At 42.2% G+C, this 20,679-nt stretch overlaps 1 protein-coding gene across 1 annotated transcript; it reads right to left on the reverse strand.

The window, feature by feature from the left end:
• Positions 1-1,717: 1,717 nt before the first annotated feature.
• GATAD1 (GATA zinc finger domain containing 1) lies at positions 1,718-13,830 on the reverse strand. The gene is made up of 5 exons (XM_007522485.3): positions 13,368-13,830; positions 11,878-12,003; positions 9,301-9,360; positions 6,469-6,652; positions 1,718-3,386 (listed from the first exon to the last, which is right to left on the reverse strand). Exons 1-5 carry the CDS (start codon positions 13,617-13,619, stop codon positions 3,196-3,198), a joined length of 813 nt encoding a protein of 270 aa, XP_007522547.1. The 5' UTR covers positions 13,620-13,830; the 3' UTR covers positions 1,718-3,195.
• Positions 13,831-20,679: the final 6,849 nt, after the last annotated feature.

Consider the following 20,679-nt stretch of genomic DNA (forward strand, 5'->3'; position numbering starts at 1 on the left):
TGATTTTCAAATTATTTTTTTTTCAATTTTCCCCATGTCTTCAGAGATAAAGTGACATAGATGATCCCCCCCCCCCTTTTTTTTAACTGGAGCACTGCTCAGCTCTGGTTTATGGTGGTGTGGGGGATTGAACTTGGTACTTGGGAGCCTCAGGTATGAGAGTCTCTTTGCATAACCATTATGCCATCTAACCCCCCCACCACACACACTGACCAAACTTTTTTTTTTCAGGAAATATTTTACAAGACTGTTGTCTCAGGAGTAGAGTCTCACATCTGCTAAAATAGGTGCTAGCACACCTTGCCCACCACATTTTTTTTTGTTTAACCATAACCAGTTCTCTTTGTACTGTATCAAAAATTTCACAAAGGGCTGAGTAAGTAGTGGTATATATACAAAGTGGAATACTAATCTCGGATGGAGCCTGAAGGAATCATGTTAAGTGAAATAAGCCTGAAAGAGGAAGAATATGGGATGATCTCACAGACAGAAGTTGAGAAATAAGAACATAAGGGAAAACACAAAGCAGATCTTGGACTGGAGTTGGTGTATTGCATGAACTGGAGTCAGGTCCTGGTGCATGATGGTGGAGGAGGACCTAGGTGGAAGGTTAGAGTGCAGAAAACTGAGAATTGCCACATATGTACTGTATTTACTGATGACTGTCAACTATTAATCTCCCCAATTAAAAAAAAATTCAGTCAGGTTTTGTCTATACTATTCCATGATAGAATTTAGAACAATATCTTTGTACTGATAATTCACTGAACAGTATTTTTTCGTAATTTTTTTATATTTTATTTTCCCTTTTGTTGCTTTTTTTTTTTTTTACTGTTGTTGTAGCTATTACTGTTGTTATTGATGTTGTCGTTGCTAGATGGAACAGAGAGAAATGGAGAGAGGAGGGGAAGAAAAAGGGGGAGCGATAGACACCTGCAGACCTGCTTCACCACTTATGAAGTGACCCCCCCTTCAGGTGGGGAGCTGGGGCTTGAACCAGGACCCTTACACAGGTCCTTGCACTTTGCACCATGTACACCTAACCCACTGCGCTACTGCCAGACCCCAAGTTTGATGCTCTTTATCCAAAAGAAGGAAAAAAAAATCCATGGTATCTGGGAGTTTATTTTCTCAGAATTGAGGAATCTGCTTCCCTACTTGCGGTGAGAATGACGGTAGAAGATAGCCCTGGACACAGGGAGTGGATATCTAGTTTTTCTTATAAGTCAGGGGCAAGGAACCCAAGGGTATTTGGACATTTTTGACATCATTAGAGGGCCATACAAAATTATAGCTTAAGGAGCCAAGTGGTGGCACAGCTGGTTGAGCACATTACAATGAATAAGGACCTTGGATTCAAGCCCCTGATCCCCACCTACAGGAGGAAAGCTTTGCGAGTGGTGAAGCAGTGCTGCAGGTCTTTCTCTTGTCTCCTTCCCTCTTGAATTCTGGCTGTCTCTATCCAAAATTTCAGCTTAAAAATGTTGCTAAGGAAAAAGCTCCTAGATTTATTGATTTTCCAGTCCTACTTATGATTGCCTTGGCAGGGTCATACCAAATGAGTGTAGCCCATTGACTAGACGTTCCCTGCTGGTATTGTGCAAAGATCTAACACATTATGAACAGATGCTCAGAATATACAAAGCCTTAATCCCCCCCCCCCATTTTAGTAAACATCTTACACAAAGTGAACATGAAGTGTTCATTTTGCCAATCATGGTTTTTAAATTTTTTCTAAAATTTATTACATATTGATGGATCTGTCACATAAGATCAAGGGTACTACAATGATTTAAGTTTACACCATGTATGGATAGAAAGCCCTTTTCAACCCACATAAATTAATAAAATAAATCCAGTATAAATACAATGTGAAAAATACAAATACATTGTGAAAATTTTTTAATTCTAAAGTTTGAATACTAGCATTAAGTTACTTACAGTGGTATTTACAATTAGTTTTACTCTCTTGTGAACAGAGAGATAATTATATACATGGAACTACCTACAGTTACTTCTTTCCAACACTCAGATTAAAACTGTGTAGAAAAAGGGTAATAGTTACACTGCTCAAACAATTACAAAAGCATAAAAATAATTATTAGTAAAGAGGTTTTGACAAAAACTTCCTGGCACTGAAAAGTACTGGTTAAGCCCAGGTAGAAAAGGAAGAAAGTATATGTAATTCTCACATCTCCTTTACAATTGTTAAACAGCCAAGAGTCCGTCATGACATTTTCTAGATGAGAAAAGAATGTCTCTATAACTGTACAAACGATAGATACTATTGGTTTGTAGCTACATTTGATTAAACCTTTGGACAGAAATTCTATCCTTAATGCTTGTTATAGAAAAATACAGTTCATTTTCTGAGTTTCTAGAAATAAATTATGGAGGAAAAATAGATATTTTCTGTTTCTATTGGTTTCCCTGTAAATTAGTCTTTTTCTTGGCACACACGGAATGGTTATTTAAAATGTATTTCTAAAAAAAAAATTATTTCTTGAGGGCCAGGTGGTAGTGCAGTGGATTATGGGCACATAGTGCAAAGCACAAGGACCGGCGCAAGAATCCCGGTTCAGGCCTCTGGCTCCCCACCTGCAGGGGGGGTTGCTTCACAAGAAGTGAAGCAGGTCTGCAGGTGTCTTTCTCTCTTCCTTTCCTCAGTTTCTCTCTGTCCTATCCAACAACAATGGAAAAAAATGGCCTCCAGGAGCAGTTGGAATCAGTACAGGGACTGAGCCTCAGTGATAACCCTAGAAGCAAGAAAAAAAATATATATGCTTTTAATTTTTAAAATTTAATTATTATTTTTTATTATCTTTATTTATTAGAGACAGAAATTGAGAGTGTAGGGGGCGACAGAAAGGGAGAGAAAAAGACACCTGCAGCACTGATTTACCACTCTGCAGGTGGGGATGGAGGGAGAGGGTGCTAGAACCTGGGTCCTTGTACATTGTAACATGTGCGCTCAACCAGGTGCACTAGCACCCGGCCCTATACTTTAAATTTTTCTAAGTGTAATTTTTAAATTTTTAAAAAATTTTTCTAAGAGTAATTAACAGACTAATGATTAGTGGGTAGTAGGGGAAAAGTATTGAGGTTATTTTTTATCTCCGAATTTCATTAAGGAAACGTGGCATATTTCAATAGTAAGAAAATAAGATAACTGGGTATTTGGCTTTACTTTTCCAGTTACAAATGGTTGGCAACTGTTTCCTTAATAGTTATGGCAGGAGTAGGCCCAACGTGAGTCCATATATAGCCCTTCTCTGGTCTGGTAGGAACTGTGGGAAATGGTGATGAACGAGACTTGAAATATTCAGAGGGTGCGTGACAAACAAATTCTAAGTATTCCATCTTCCTTGGAAGATCCTCCTCTGGTCCTAAAAGGTAGTCAATGAAAGGGTTATTAAACACATTTAAAAATATATACATCATTTCCATTAAAAGTTAGAATTCCCAGACCCTTGGAGAAACTGTCCTGATGGTAAACTGGCACTAGTCTTTGAGATGTGTTTTTCTAAAGTTACTCTTTATTTTTTTTTTTCTACTTTTAACAGCTGAAGGAATACATGTTCTCTGCAAATGGTAACTCAATAAAAAAAAAAATCTAAAAATAAGTTAGACATACAGATATTATACTGCCCTCAGTTTTCTAAGTACTGAGGTAAGCACCAACTCCCATTTGAATAAAAGGACAGAAAGGTAAGAGAGAGTAAAGGATTTCTCAAGATCATATGATGAATGAATGACTAGGCTAAAACCTAGTGTGGTTTCAAGCCAGTGTTCTGAGCTTCTTGCCTTCCCAAGAATCTGGAGAAGCGGTGGGAAAGGAGCTGCAGAGGTGATCCTGCCACATTGCCACGGCTTCTCTGAGGATCCAAATAGACTTGGTAAGTGAAAGTCCACTCTTCTATATACAAGACCAAAACTGTTCGGTTATGTATCAAATTTTATAAGAGTGAGAATAATAGTGGTGTGTTATATGTCCTTTAGTTTTCTCTGAAAAAAGAAAAATTATATACTGCTGCTTTATTTTTTAATGCAGCAACAGGGCCATACACATGTGTGATACCACCACTCTTGGGCCAACCTTCTCATGCCTTTAATTAGAGAGACAGATACCACAGCACTATTCTACCACCCACAGAGCCTCCCCTAGTGTCACAGTGTACTAATGTGGTGCCAGTGGTTAAGATGGGGGGGGGGGCCTGCACATATAAGGAACACATTCTTCTGGGTGAGCTATCTCCCAGCCTCTTCCCACTTCCCAGTAGCTTTTAAAGACTTGCTGGTTCAATTAAAGGTGCATACTATATTCCAGTTGGAGATGTCTTCATTTTTTTTTTACCAGACTTTAGCTAGTGAGAGTTTAGAGGTTTTTTCCTCCACATGAGACTAAAGTATAAATAATTCACTGTTTAAAGGAACATGATAAAATAATTCTTTATTACATTGTCATATGACCCATTTTTTATTTACAAATAAAAAACAGAAAATATCGACAAAACCATAGAATAAGAGGGGTGAAATTGCACACATTTCCCACCACCACAGTTCTATATCCCATCCCCTCCATTGAAAGCTTTCCTATTCTTTATCTCTCTGGGAGCACGGACCCAGGAATATGACCCATTTTTAAATCAAGGAGAGTTGTATCTCTATATGCCATTATTTTAAGAGAAAGACAAATGCACACAGTTAAATCATTTTCAAAATGCAAGAAGATTATAAAGACTTCAGTAAACCTTGAATTTTCCCTTTTTTAGTGTTGTCACTAGGGCTTCACTACTCCAAGCTGACTTTTTGAGATAGAAAGACAAAGACAGGGAGTTGGGCGGTGGCACAGTGGGTTAAGCGCATGTGGTGCAAAGTGCAGGGACCGGCGTAAGGATCCCAGTTCAAGCCCCCGGCTCCCTGCCTGCAGGGGAGTTGCTTCACGGGCGGTGAAGCAGGTCTGCAGGTGTCTATCCTTCTCTCCCCTCTCTCTCTGTCTTCCCCTCCTCTCTCCATTTCTCTCTGTCCTATCCAACAACAAAGCAACGTCAACAATGGCAATAATGACCGCAACGAGGCTGCAACAACTAGGGCAACAAAAAGGGAAAAAAATGGCCTCCAGGAGTGGTGGATTCATGGTGCAGGCACCGAGCCCAGCAATAACCCTGGAGGAAAAAAAAAAAGGAAGAAAAAAAAAAAGACAAAGACATATATAGTGCAAGATAAAGACACCATAGTCTCAGCTTGAAACTGTGCCTGAATATGACAAGCCGGTCATTCAGTATACATGGCTGCCATCTCAGTGATGAACAACTATGTTAGAAAGATGATGTGTGTGATATGTGCAAGGCTACAGATTGAGAATTTGTACGATTTTAGAAATACACGTGACCTTTAGAAATACTTTTTGATTAGATATATATTAGAAACACAAATAACTGAATTCCTGAGCAATACATTATTTCCTTCTTTTTTAAGGTTTATTTATATATTTATGAGAGAGGAGAGAGGTCCAGGGCATCCCTCTGATACATGTAATGCTGGGGATAGAACTCTCAGGACCTCCTGTTGAAAGTCCAACACTTTATCCACTGAGCTACCTCTCAGGCCATGTAACACATTATTTTCACGATGTTTAATCCTGGGTCACTCAGAAAAATCTTTGTTCTGTGTGTGTTGCTAGGGTCTCATGCAGGCATGATTGCATCATACCAGAGCTGATGTTTTCATGCTTCTATTTCAGACAGAAGGAGAGACACCGCAGTGCCAGAGCTCCCCACAGCACTATAGCAATTCCATATGGTGCTGGGGCTCAAACCCAGGCCTTGTACCCTTAAGGTACACACCCTACCAGGTGAGTTATATTCTAGTACAGAAAAATCTTACCTGCCTCACTTTTACTAATAGTTTCATGTTGCTCTAACTCAAGATAACTGGCAGAACTCAAGCATATCTTTTTTCTTAATTTACTTAAATTTCTAAATTATTATATTTATTTATTGGATATAGACTATCAGAAATTGAGAGGGTAGGGGAGATAGAGAAGGAGAGAGACGGAGAGACATTTGTGACACTGCTTCACACTCTGTGTGAAGTCCAACTGTGATGGTACTGGAGAGGGGCTCTTTAGGAAGGCATTAAAACAATTAAATGAGTTCATCAAGGTGGAACTTTGATTGAATAGGATTTTTATGTCCTTAGAAGAATGGCAGATTCCAAGAGTGTGCATGCTAAGGAAGATTCTATCCAAAGTCTAGTAGTGAATACTCCCCAGACAGCACCTAGTGAATACTGGCCAGACAACACCTTGACCTTTCAGCTTTCTGAACTGTGACAAAATATATTTGTGGTTTAAGTCATTCAGTCTGTGGTATCTTGTTATGACAGCCCAAGCAGATGAGTACATTTTAATACATAATAATGGAGAATTAATTGGGTTCAAGAACCTGTACTAATTGCTCAACTCACCTATGATGTAGGATGCAGGATCAAATTGGTCCCTGGGACTAGACAGAGTGGGGATAAGCCACGTCAGTGCTGCACTCTTCTCACAATACTGGTCCTGTATAAAGCCTCTGATCTGAGCATAATAAGGCTTTCCATCTTGCTCATCAATCACAGAAACAACATCTCCAATTTGGTAGTAGACTCCCTGGAAATAACAGATGATGATGCCATAAAGATAAATAGAACAGCATTATAGCTATGAACTTATTCTTCCTTATTTAAGAGTAATATTTTTCAAAGTAATCATCTGTGAAATGGTCTAATGCATTAATGTTTGCATGGATGACATCAACTTCAGCATTATCTCTCTTCTGAATGAAAAAAGTAACAACACAACTTACATCCGGAGAAAATATTTACAAATTACTTTGGCTTTATTTATTTTTTTAAATTATTTATTATTGGATAGAGAGAAATTTAGAGGGGAGGAAGAGATAGAGAGAAAAAGGGACAGAGACACCTGTAGTTCTGCTTCACCACTCATGAAGCTTTTCCCTTGCAGGTGAGGACTAGGGGCCTGTACTTGAGTCCTTGTGCACTGTAATGCGTGTGCTTAACCAGGTGCACCACACTTGGCCCCTAATTACTTGATTTGTGGCTAAGTGACTAACTAAAAGCCACAAAAGTCAGAGATTGCAGCTGAGGTTCCTACTGTCTATCTCTGTCTGCACTGTCTTGAAAAGCAATACTTACTATACATTTTATTCCTCCATCATTCACTAAACAAAACCATGAATTAAAACCAACAGACATGATGGAGCCCTCTGATGTAGGACAGGTTTACCCTCAATTTACCACTCTGCCCCTTGTGATACAGCCCGTGAATAGTCCCCTTTGGGACTTGATTAGCATATGGCTGAGGGTGAACTCTAAGACTAATTAGCATACGGCTGACTTCAGGCTGACAGTTACTTAGCTCTTCCCCCAGCCCCTTCTGTTGCTGCTCTCTGCTCAGCCAGCACTGCTTTCCTATAGGCTCAGCGCCCTACCATGGCCGCTCCTCCCAGGACTTGTGCATGTGAAGCTCAACTTTGGTAACGAACCTACTTCACTGGCCTAGTCTTACCTCTGCCAATAACTGCCGTACCTAAAATATACCGTTCTGTACTGCTGTACCACCACATAATAAACCCGTGCAGAGCCTAGATCCCACAAAGACATTTTTAAAAAAATTCTAATATTGTCCCATCTCACTAGGACACACCCTCCTGCTCACTTTGACATCCCTCCCACAAGACAATTACTGGTATTTCTGGTATTCAGAGATTTTTGCTTTATCCCTGCTCTACTTCACATCTGACTATATAATCTATACATGTACCACATTTAGGCCTCTTCTGTCTCTGCCCTCTTCCTCAAGATCTGATCTAGTGATAATCTCTTCTTTGAACATCCATATGACCTATCCAAATTTTTTTTTTTTTTTTTTTTTTTTACCAGAGCACTGATCAGCTCAGGCTTATGGTGGTGGGGGAAGAGATTCAGTCTGGAACTTCAGAGCCTCAAGCATGAGAATCTCTTTGCATAACCATTATGCTATCTACCCCAGCCTGGCTATTCAAATCTTTATGACACTCAGCACCTCCTTATATAAGTAACAATCCTCAGTAGAGCATACTGTCCTTGTCTGTAGGAAGCATGTATGGTTCATTGGAACTTCCTTCAGAGCAGGGCCTTGGGAGTAGGTAACACACTGTGGCATGCCCCTCAGTTATACAAACGATCCTGAAGAAATATTTTCTGGTACTAGAACTGTGACACAAGTTTCCTTGGTGGATCACTATGGATGTGTGTAGTTAATGTGGGTCAAAATCCACACTACTTACTAGTAGAAACCTGCCCTCAATATTAAAACCTCCTGGATCTTTTCTCTCACCGTCAATTTCTAGTAGGTGCTAATCCCCACAGTTACCCTTATACCTCCCACTTTTGCTTAAAGGCATTTTAGAAACAAGCTGCCTACTCTACCCAGCTGACATCATGCTTTCCTAGTCCAAATCCCATCTCTGTTCTTGTCACCTTTTAATCCATCACAAAGATTAGAATGGCTCTCTCATTAATGTTTCCAGGCCAAGTATTAGCATTTTTTTTAAAGATTTTATTTATTTATTAATGAGAAAGATAGGAGAGAGAGAGAGTGAGAAAGAACCAGACATCACTCTGGTACATGTGCTGCTGGGGATTGAACTCAGGACCTCATGCTTGAGAGTCTAGTGCCTTAGCCACTGCGCCACCTCCTGGAACACTAAATATTAGCATTTTAAGAGCAATTCTGATATCTGCAATGAAAAATTCTTTTTTTAAAAAAAAAATTATTTTATTTATTTATTCCCTTTTGTTGCCCTAGTTGTTTTATTGTTGTAGCTATTATTATTGTTGTCGTTGTTGGATAGGACAGAGAGAAATGGAGAGAGGAGGGGAAGACAGAGAGGAGGAGAGAAAGATAGACACCTGCAGACCTGCTTCACCGCCTGTGAAGCAACTCCCCTGCAGGTGGGGAGCCGGGGTTCGAACCAGGATCCTTATGCGGGTCCTTGTGCTTTGTGCCACCTGCGCTTAACCTGCTGCGCTACAGCCCGACTCCCAATGAAAAATTCTTAAGGTCTTCATAGCATATGGCCATATGTAATTTCCTTTTCTAGATCAGTTCTGGATAAGATGTTTTATAGGTTACCAGTGGAGGAAAAGGGCTTAAGAGGAAACAAAAACCATAATAACACTTTAAACAGAACACTATTTAGCAGCACATTATATGATAGGTTCAGGTCTTCGGTAAACTCCACAAATGCTTACCTTGTAGAAGATTGACTCTGCGGTGATTATGGTAGAAACAGACTCGGGAGCTTTGATGGGCTTAAACAGACAAACAAAAAGTGAAAATATTAGCATATTCAAAATATATAGTGTGTCTGTATACACATGCATTTTACAGTCTTGTTTGAAATTCTGTATATGAAAAATAGTAAATGTGTTTGGTGTCAATTATTGCAATAAAAAGATATGTGGTGGGGGCGGGTGGTAGCACAGCAGGTTAAGTGCACATGGCACGAAACACAAGGACTGGAATAAGGATCCTGGTTCAAGCCCCTGGCTCGCCACCTGCAGGGGGGATCGATTGACAAGTGAAGCAGGTCTGCAGGTGTCTTTCTCTCCACCTCTGTCTTCCTGTCCTCTCTCGATTTTTCTTTGTCCTATCCAACAACAACAACAGCAATAACAACAATAACAATGATAAACAAGGACAACAGAAGGGGGAAAAATAGCCTCCAGGAGTAGTGCAGGCACTGAGCCCCAGTGATAACCCTGGAGGCAAAAACAAATATGATTTTCTAGATGTTGTGGCCAAGCACAATCTAAATTGTTATTTCTGCTACCATTAGCTTCAGATTTGATGAGAACCAAAAAACAAGTTTCTCACTATGATACTGTGTTCGAACACAAGCACTCTTACACATTATTTACACATCAATATCTAGCTATAAAAATATAGAGGGGCCAGGCAGTGACCCACCTGATTAAGTGCATACATTAGAATGTGCAAGGACCCATGTTCAAGCTCCTGGTCCACATCTGTAGAGGGAAAGCTTCATGAAAGGTGAAGCAGGGCTGTAGGTGTCTCTCTCTGTCTCTTTTCCTATTTCTCCCATTCCTCTCAATTTCTGTCTTTATCCAATAATAAATATATATTTATTATATAAAAGTATACACACACACTTTTAGGGCTGGGTAGTAGCACACCCAGTAGAGTGCACATTAAGATCTAGGTTCAAGTCCCATTGCCACCTGTAGGGAGAAGTTTCATGGAGCTGTGCTGCAGGTATCTTTCTCACTTTTTTTTTTTGGTCTCTCCCTACCTTGCACCCTCTATAAAAAAGAAAACTACATATTAATATATGCATACATACATATACACACACACACACACACACACACACACACTGGCTCCTATCACCTAAGCAGAATATAAATGTAATAAAAAATGTATAGATGAACACAGAGTGAAAAAGTACCTCTTTTTAATTCATTTACTATATATTTATTTATTTATATCTCCAAGTGTTATTGCTGGGGCTTGGTACCAGCACTATGAATCCACTGCTCCTGGTGGCCACCATTTCCCCCCCTTTTTAATTGGATAGGACAGAGAGAAACTGAGAGGAGAGGGAAAGACAGAGAGGGAGAAATAGTTCTGCAGACCTGCTTTACCGCTTGTGAAGCGACACCTCCCACAGGCGGGGACTTGTGCTTTGCACTAAGTGCACTTTTAACCCAGTGCACCACTGCCTGCCCCCCAAAAAGTATCTCTTTAAAAACATTTTTCACCTCCTAACTGTGGAACTAGCTATCATACTAACTATTGTCAGTACTAGTGTTCTAGAAGCCTGAAGTAAGGGCAAAAGAAACTTACCTGGTAATTTGCTATCACTCAACCATCTTTAAAATTCCTTCTCAAACTACATTACATGCATTATGTCAAAAGAAACTATGCTTAAATCCTTAAAAATCCTTAAATATTAAGTTTCTAGAGAAACTGATATTGAAATAACTGCAGAGAACATATTGCTATACTTCAGAGGAACACATGAGTCTAAATGCTACAGTTATAATTGAGTCTCATTATGAAAAAAAAACTTATGAAAATCATAAACGAGGGACAACTATTTTGAACAGGAATCTGCAATCTTCATAAAAATATATTTCAGGGTCCTTTATGTCTTATCTGCAAATTTGCCCAACAGCAACAGTGTCTTTTTCTGGTAGATGAAACACTCCTGTTCTAAATAGAAAGAAAAACCATACTGAGGTTTTAAAAAAACAAGCTCTCTATTGCACTTGACCACCGGAATCCCCTTGTGTTCACAAAAATGAGAATTTACTGCAACAAAATATATTCTCAACTACTCCCAGTACAAGTCTTTCAACATTTTTTTAATTTTCTTCTAGCAGAAAAGACAAAGATATCAAAAAGGTTTGTATTCGTGCTCATCAAAGTCACTATTATGTCAGTAAGATACTCTTTCTGGGACTATCACAAATAAAAGAGATGATGATGATGATGACTGACCAGAGAGAGCACTGCTCAGTTCTGGCTTACGGTGGTGCAAGGGAATTGAACCTGGACCCTGGGACTTCGGAGCCTCAGGCATGCGAGTACCTTTGCATAACCATTATGTTATCTATCCCTGCCTGAGAGAAAATTATTTAGACACAGTATTCTTCCTGCAATAAAGTTTATTTCCTCTAGACCACTTTCAGCAGGGATACCCAAGACAGATTCAAAGTTCTGTAGTGAAAGATGAGATACAATGCCACACACCACACCACACACACACACCATTACAGTAAAAGACATTGTCCAAATTATCTTACGTTTTTTAGTTTGAAAATATGTCTTCTCCCTTTCCCTTTTGTGGAAACTTTCTTTTCAGTGGCTGGAGCAGATTTGTATTTCGTGTTTCTAAGCCGAGCAGACCTCCTGTGAATTTCCTGCTTACTCTGTTACATAAATAACGAAAAGACAAAAATAAATGAATAAATAAAAAGTGCAGAAAGTTTGCTAGTCCAATACAACGATCTGGGAAGATCTCAAGAACATATTTTGTACAGATGTGGAAATTAAGCAAAAGCTCACCTTCTCACCTTTTACGAGTTCATTAAAACACAGAAGTGTCAAAAAACAATCAAACCAACAGGAAGTGTCCTAGGCAATCTCTGTCTGAAAAAAGGGGGTTACCTACCATAGGGTAGGAATAGAACTAGAAGAAAATGTGGGCAAGAACTATTTATTTCTTGTGATTATATCAGTATAACAGACAAAAACCTGTAACAAATCATTTCTCCAATGCCAGTGAACAGGTTAGGTGTGGTGCTCCTATACAGATTACTTAAAGTTGCCATTTAAAATGATATGGCAATCTTAGTAAGACGTTACAAGCAAATTTTATGAACAGAGAGATGTCCAGTAGCATGCTATGGGCCCATGCCTTGTGTATATGTTACTACCAAAACCGAGAGAGTAGTGGTAGCTTTCTGGAGGGTTTTTCTTTATGTGTGAACAATGGCGGCTTATTTATTTTTCTTATAAAAACCAAATTATTTATTTATTAATGGACAGAGACAGAGAAATTAAGAGAGAAGTGGGGAAGAGATAGGGCAAGAGAGAGACCTACCGCCCTGCAGGTGGAGACCAGGGGCTTGAACATTGTTCAAGGGTGAGGGGGCCGACGGGGGACTTCCGACGGGGGACTTGAACTTGGGTCCCTGTGCATTGCAACAAAGTGCATTTAACCAGGTGCACCTGGCCCCCGTGAATAACATCATAAGAGCAGACGGTACAGTTAGTTAATTGCACACTGCACCCACCACCAATGCGCTGTGCTCCAACCCTCCCAACGACAGCCACCACCGTTCTTACAAAATCTTCATGCTTTGTGTGTGTGTCTGTGGGGGGGGCTTTCCCCTCCCCAAGTTCAGGTGTATTTCCTGTCTCCTGCACACTTCCAATTTTTCACAATAACAAAAGGTGCTTGGAAAAGGCCGAACCGAGGCCAGGTGGTGGCGCACCTGGTTGAGTGCACTTTGGTACAATGCACAAGGCCGCAGGTTCAAGTCTCTCCCACCCCAGCCTGGGGGGGAGGGTGGAGCTTCACAAGTGATGAAGCAGGTCTGCAGGTGTCTCTGTCTCGTTCTCCCCACTCCACTCTGGATTCCTCTGTCTCTACATAAAGAGAAAGAGTAAGTACGGAAAAGAAAAGAGAAAAGCAAAGCGCCAACTCAACGAAGGACAAGCCCCAAGGTGAGGGCCAGAGGAGAGAAGGGCACCGCCCTGCAGGCGAGTGCCGCCCCGCGGGCGGACCCACCTGCTTGCCGCCGCCACCCCCGTTGCTCTGCGCCGGGGCGGCCGACGTGCTGGCGAAGGTCGCGGCGCCGAAGCTGCCCGCGCCGCCGTGGCTCGCGGTTCCCCCTGCCGCTCCCGCTCCGCCGCCCCCGCCCGCCGCGGCGCCCCGGCCCGTGCAGTGGTGGCAGAGGATCTCCCCCTGGGGACCCTTCTTCCACATGGAGGACGACGTGGTTTTGCAGACGCTGCAGGTGGGCTTCAGGCCCAGAGGCATCGTGGCCGGCTCGGGCGGCCCCCGCGGGCGCAGCGACACAGGAATGGCGACCGTCCGTCCCGGCTGCCCGCTGGCCGGGCCGCCACTCCTGGCGACAGGAAGAGCGGCGCGGGCGCCGAGGTGTCCACGCAGGGACCAGGCCGCGGCTGCTGTCGCCTGGAGGCGGGAAGCCTGCCCCTCCCTCTGGGCTCCGGGGACCAGCCCCGGGCGCACCCTGGGCGCCGATAGGCGGGGCTCCGGCGGGGCCTGGCGGGGTGGGAACGCAGGATCCCGGCCTAGAGGAGACTTCCGGAGGTGGCCCCGCCCACCAGACAGGAAGCGTCTCTGCCCGAGTTAGCGCGGCTTCGGTTTGCCGGCACCTGGGAAAGCACTTAGCGGGAGTCCACTTCCGGCCTCCGACTGGATAATTCGATACTGGACACTCGTTTCCTTGTGCATTTCGAATAAACAATGAAAACCATCTTAGAATGATTGTATTCCATGCCACAGTCATTTTTCATGTGAAGTTCAAGTGAACCTGGATGTTTTTCTCGCTGGCTGAATCTGAATTATTTATTTAAAAATGATAATGTGAGCCTTTAGGAAGGTGGTTATGTTGCAGAGTGCATTTCTACCTCAGGTGGAACAGTACTCTGGCTTTTCTCTTAAAATAAGCCTTAGAAAAACTGAGATTAAACTGGGAAATGTTATGCATGTACAAAAAAATGTTGTATTTACTGTCGAATGTAAAACTTTAATTCCCCGATAAAGAAAAAAAAAGAAACAAATTAAAAAGAAAAGAAACTGAAACTTAGCCCCCCCAGCCCCGCCACTTTATTATTATTTTTTATCTCCAGGGTTATTGCTGGGGCTAGGTGCCTGCAATACGAATCCACTGTTCCTGGAGGCTATTTTTTCCCTTTTGTTGCCCTCGTTATTTATTGTTATTATTGTTGTTGCTGGATAGGAAAGAGAGAAATCGAGAGAGGAGGGGAAAACAGGGTGAGAGAAAGACAGACACCTGTAGACTTGCTTCACTGCTTGTGAAGTGACCTCCCTGCCTGGGGCTCGAACCAGGATCCTTACACTGCTTCTTGCGCTTTGCCCCATGTGCTCTTTTTTTTTTTTTCTTTTTTAAATACTTATTTCCTTTTTGTTGCCCTTGTTGTTTTTATTGTTGTTGCAGATATTATTGTTGTTGATGTCGTTGTTGGATAGGACAGAGAGAAATGGAGAGAGGAGGGGAAGACAGAGGGGGAGAGAAAGACAGACACCTGTAGACCTGCTTCACTGCCTGTGAAGCGACACCCCTGCAGGTGGGGAGCTGGGGGCTCAAACCGGGATCATTCCACCGGTCCTTGTGCTTTGCCACGTGCCCTTAACCCACTGCTACCGCCCGACTCCTGCCCCATGTGCTGTTAACCTTCTGTGCTACCTCCCAGTCCCGCCATTATTTGCTTATATGGCTATGTATTAGTAGTTGAGAGTGAGATTTTAAAGTATTAAGCACACGTTCATTATTTTTTGGGTGATAGGTCTTCGTTTTAAAAAAAATAAATAAAATTTTTATTTAATAGGACAGTAGTAAATTGAGAGGAAGGAGAGATAGAGAGGGGGGAGCGAGAGACATCTGCAGCACTGCTTCACCATTCTTGAAGCTTCCTCTCTGCAGGTGGGGACCCAGGTCTTGAATTTTTATCCTTGTGCAAAGTAACATGTGCACTTAGCCAGGTGCACCATCTCCTGGTCCCCTGCATTGATTTTTTTAATGCCTCCCGGGTTATTAATGAGGCTCGGTGCTGTTACTATGAATGCACAGCTCCTGGCGGCCATTTTTTCCATTTTACTGAATAGACAGAAATTGAGAGAGGAGAGGGGATAGAGAGAAAGAGAGGAAATACACCTGCAGCCCTGCTTCACCACTTGTGAAGTAGCAACACCACCACACCCCTGCTCCCCCGCCCCACCCACCCGCAGTTGGAGAGCCAGGAGCTTGAAATGGGATCCTTGAGTGGGTTCTTGCTCTTCCTACTATGGGCACTTAACTCAGTGTGCCACTATCTGCCCCTCTCCCCCCATTCATTCATTTTACAGCTGGTGAAACACACCTTAGTGAGAGATTGACATTGAGAAAGGCAACTGCCTTGGCATTGCTAGAAAAGTTTTGGTCCTTAGGACTTCCTAACAAAGGTCTTGGGATATACCTAGACCACAGGAGATATCCTTGACTTCAGACAACCCATTATAAAAAGTAACCTTCTTTTATTATCTTGTTACTCCCAGGCAATCAAGTCTCTTCTCTTGCTCACTTGGAAGAGCAATAGTTGCAAACCTGCCTCTTTGCTTTTCAGGACTTAATTCCCTTGGACAGAGAGCCATATAAATATGCTGGGAGAAGAAGAAAAAGCTACTCAACACCTATGAGGTCAAGAATAATAGAAAAAAGTACTGGGGGTCTATATGTGGAGGAAGAGACAGACTAAGAGACACATCTCTGAGAGCCAAAGCCAGTTAATTGGAGGAAAGCTGGGAGGGACCACCAGACAAGAGTCAGACCAGGACCAGAGGACAAGAGTCCTATATCCCACAGTCCAGCAGGTTTTCATACTCACTGAAGATGGAAATTTTGTGGGAAGTTTTCCACAGTGGGAAGGAAGGTTGGGTGGCTTATGGTACTGAAGCGAAATGAACCTGGCATCTCAGAGCCTTAGGAATGAAAGTATTTTGCATAACCATTATGCTTTTGCCCTGGCCCTTAGGAGTTTCTTTTTTTCTTTTTTAAAATAATTTATTTATTCCCTTTTGTTGCACTTGTTGTTTTATTGTTATAGTTATTATTGTTGTTGTTGATGTTATTGTACAGGACAGAGAGAAATGGAGAAGGGAAGGGAAGATAGAGGGGGAGAGAAAGATAGACACCTGTAGACCTGCTTCATTGCCTATGAAGTGACATCCCTGCAGGTGGGGAGCTGGGGGCTTGAACCGGGATCATTCTGCCGGTGCTTGTGCTTTGCGCCACACGCCCTTAACCCACTGCACTACCGCCCGACTCCCAGGAGTTTTCTTTTGAAGACCATTAAAAAATATATTTATGAGAGGAGAAAGAAATGTAAGACTGGAGCCCTAGTTCATTGCCATGTATGTCGAGTTCATGCACCCCCTCACTGCTTTGAGTGAGCAACAGTATAGAAGCAGGTCCTTTTTAGGAAGACAGGGAATTTTTTTTTAAGTTTTTTAATTTTTTATTATCTTTATTTATTGGATAGAGACAGTCAGAAATTGAGAGGGTGATAGAAACGGAGAGAGACAGAGAGAAACCTGCAGTACTGCTTCACCACTCGCAAAGCTTTCCCCCTGCAGGTGGGGACCTAGGGCTCGAACCCAGGTCTTGCACATTGTAATATGTGCACTCAACCAGGTGCACAACCACCCCCAGGGAACTTCTCTGACTTGAGCTGAATGATTTCCTTTTGGCCTTTTGGAACCTTCCTTAAGCTGCATGTTGTTCCATCCAGCCTTCCCTCCCACTCTCTTTGTGTCTGCATTAAATTGTATCCCAGTGTGATCGCTTTCTCCCCATTTCCTTCCTCAGGGTAGTTACTCCAACAAAAGGCTGTAAGTGCTCACTCTTATCCTGGTGTCTAATTCTCAGATGTCTAGAACTAACAAAGAATGCAAATTTCTAATATTTTATAAATGTTACCAAATCATAGTATATGTAAAAACAAACAATGAACAGAGAACAACAACAACAACAAAAAAACCTGTGCTTTTTTTTTTTTCCTCCAGGGTTATCACTGGTGCTTGGTGCCTGCACTATTAATCCACTGTTCCTGGTGGCCATCTTTTATTTTTCTTCTATTGTTGTTGCTGTTATTGTTGTTCTTGCTGCTGCTGCTCTTGTTGGATAGGATTGAGAGAGGAGGTGAAAGACAGAGAGGGGGAGAGAAAGATAGACACTTGCAGACTTGCTTTACCGCTTGTGAAGTTAGTCCCCTGCAGGTGTGGAGCTGGGGGCTGGAATTGGAGTCCTTGCTCCATTCCTTGCGCTTCACACTTTTACTTTTCCTATTTTATCTTCAATGTTTGGCCAGCTACCATAATGCCAAACTGACTTCCCTGGGCAGATGTTAACTGTTAATGGTATTTATATGCTTTTCCCATATACTTTCCCCATATTTGGGAGCTACTCTCTGCCCAGATCCAGCTTTCTAGTCCTATTTCCAACTCTGACACCATCTTTCCAGACAATCCTTTTAGTCCACTGTATGTCAGCTGTCGGGCTCAGGCAAAACTTAGTTAAATCATGGGCCCCTTGGAATATACCTAAAAAAGACCTCCTAGCTTTTTCCAATATGGAGGCCCCAAATCTCATCTGCTATGTTCTTACATTTAGGTTTCCAATTATTAAACAATTTGTTATGCTTTATAGCTTAATGCTTTTTCAGCCACCAAGTTGCAGGTGCTACCATAATGCCAAACGGACTTCCCTGGGCAGATGATCTCACCAACCCTACCTAGCTTTCCAGAGCCCTGCCCTAATAGGGAAAGACAGAAACAGGCTGCAGGTATGGATCAACCTGCCAACATCCATGTCCAGTGGAGAAGCAATTACAGGAGCCAGACCTCTCACCTCCTGCACCCCATAATGATCATGAGTCCATACTCCCAGAGGGATAAAGAATAGGAAAGCTTCCAATGGAGGGGAAGGGATGCAGAACTCTGGTGGTGGAATTGTGTGGATTTGTATCCCTCTTATCCTACGGTCATGTTGATCATCACTAAAGTGATTTAAAAAAATAAAATAAAAAATGAAAAGGTTTGATTTGATGATACCTCCAAATGACTCCCAGCTCTGACAATTATGTCTTTGTTCAAGGTGTTTGTGAAGTTTCAAGACAAAATAAGGTTTTCAGGGATGGAAGCTGAAGCAGGGTTCAAGAATGCTCTGAACTAGTATGAAATTTGTCTGAGATACTGGACAAGGTGAGCAGTACCAATTTCTAGGGAGGGCCACTGTCCTCAGTCCTAGAGCACAGAAAAGCAGAACTCCATAGGAAAAACCTGCAACTTGGTGGCAGAAAAAGCCTCTCCAGCATTTGTTGCTGCTGTCCTTTTGGATGTATGTCATTCTCACAGGAGTGAGGTGGTATCTCACTGTTGTCTTTATTTGCATTTCTCTGACAGTCAGCGACCTGGAGCAATTTTTCATGTGTTTGTTAGCCTTTTGGATCTCCTCTGCAGTGAATGTTTTGTTCATATCCTCTGCCCATTTATGGATGGGACATTTTTTGTTGCTAAGTTTGCTGAGCTCTTTGTATATGTTGGTTATTAGTCTCTTGTCTGATGTGTGGCATGTGAAGATCCTCTCCCATTCTGTGAGGGGTATCTTTGTATGATAGTTTCTTTGGCTGTGCAGAAGCCTTTCAATTTGATGTAGTCCCACTGGTTTGTTTCTGCTTTAGCCTTCCTTGCAATTGGGTTTGTTTCATCAAAGATGTCCTTGAGATTTAGGTGGAAAAGGGTTCCACCAATGTTTTTCTCTAAGTATTTGATAGTTTCTGGTCTAACATCCTGGTCCTTGATCTATTTGGAGTTGGTTTTTATTTCTGGTGAGATAAGGTGGTTCAGTTTCACTCTTCTGCATTTTTCAACCCAGTTTTCCCAGCACCATTTATTGAAGAGAGCTTCCTTCCTCCATTTAATACTTTGGGCCCCCTTATCAAAGATTAGATGTCCATAAGTGTGGGGGTTTAGTTCTGGGCTTTCAATTCTGTTCCACGTGATGGGCCTAGAACTCAAATAAATCCCCCTCTCCATTGTTACTGGTCATTTCTATCAGGAACAACACAATAGACCACTTTGTAGGCCCCCATAGGTCCTTGCCCTCAACTTGGATCAACAATGGTAGAGAATGTTCCATCGTCTAAAGGGAAGGAAGATGGGTCGATACTGGGGCAGCTTGGAATGTTCCTACTCATGACCACAGAATGTGAGCTCAGATTTAGAGGGATGCAGAGGTCACACAGGCTTTTAAGCTAATTATGGGCCCCAGATCACATGAAATCGATGAGTTTACAGTCAACAATATTTATACCCCTTTCCCATATTAGGGAGCTTCTCTCTTTCCTGATCCACCTTTCTGGTCCTTTTCCCAGCCATGACATCATCTCCCCAGACAATAACTTGGATCCACCTGCATATCAGATTTTAGGCTCAGGCAAAAACAAAACAAAACAGACAACAACAACAACAAACAATGACACTAGTATAGCTACAAGCCCTTTGAAATATAACTAAAATATGCCTACTAGCTATCTACAAGGTGGAGGACCCCCCCCTCCCCAATACTTCATCTGCACTATTCCAGCCTTTAGGTCCATGATTGTTCAACAATTTGTTTGGCTTTGTATGTTAACTCTCTTTCCAGCCACCAGGTTCCAGATGCTAGCAGGATGTGATCAGACTTCCCTGGACAGACAACCCCACCAATGTGCCTTGGAACTCCGCTTCCCCAGAGCCCTTCCCCACTAGGCAAAGAGACAGACAGGCTAGGAGTATGAATTGACCAGTCAGTGCCCAGCCCATGTTCAGCGGGGAAGCAATTATAGAAGCCAGACCTTCAACCTTCTGCATCTCACAATGATCTTGGGTCCATAATCCCAGAGGGTTAAAGAATAGGAAAGCTATCAGTGGAGGGGATATTATACGGAGGTCTGGTGGTGGGAATTGTGCAAAGCTGTACCCCTCTTATCCTATGGTTTTGTCAATGTTTCCTTTTTAAAAATTAAAAATTAAAAAAAACTGGCTGGATTAATAACATAATCTGAGACTAAAGTTAAATCATCTTGCTCTAACAGGATGGCTTCATACTTTACGATTTGGGAATCTGTCAACTACCGTCCAGCCTTTCGCTGGAGGATGGTTTTTACTTGGTGGGGAGTGTGTACTGTTAAGACCCCACCCCCCAAGGTTAGTTTCCTGGCCTCTTCTCTTCTACAGAAATGGTTGTGGCAGCAACAGCTTGAATGTACCTAGGCCACCCTCGTGCAACAGGATCAAGATATTTGGACAAAAATGC

This window comes from Erinaceus europaeus, chromosome 8 (assembly GCF_950295315.1).
Source record: "Erinaceus europaeus chromosome 8, mEriEur2.1, whole genome shotgun sequence".
Taxonomy (NCBI): domain Eukaryota; kingdom Metazoa; phylum Chordata; class Mammalia; order Eulipotyphla; family Erinaceidae; genus Erinaceus; species Erinaceus europaeus.

Coding starts and splice junctions, on each gene's coding strand:
- GATAD1 (XM_007522485.3), bottom strand. CDS start 13,619: ATGCCTCTGGGCCTGAAGCCCACCTGCAGCGTCTGCAAAACCACGTCG. Junction 6,653..9,300: donor CAGAGTCAATCTTCTACAAG/GTAAGCATTTGT, acceptor TGTTATTTCCAG/GGAGTCTACTACCAAATTGG. Junction 3,387..6,468: donor TCCTGCATCCTACATCATAG/GTGAGTTGAGCA, acceptor ACTACCTTTTAG/GACCAGAGGAGGATCTTCCA.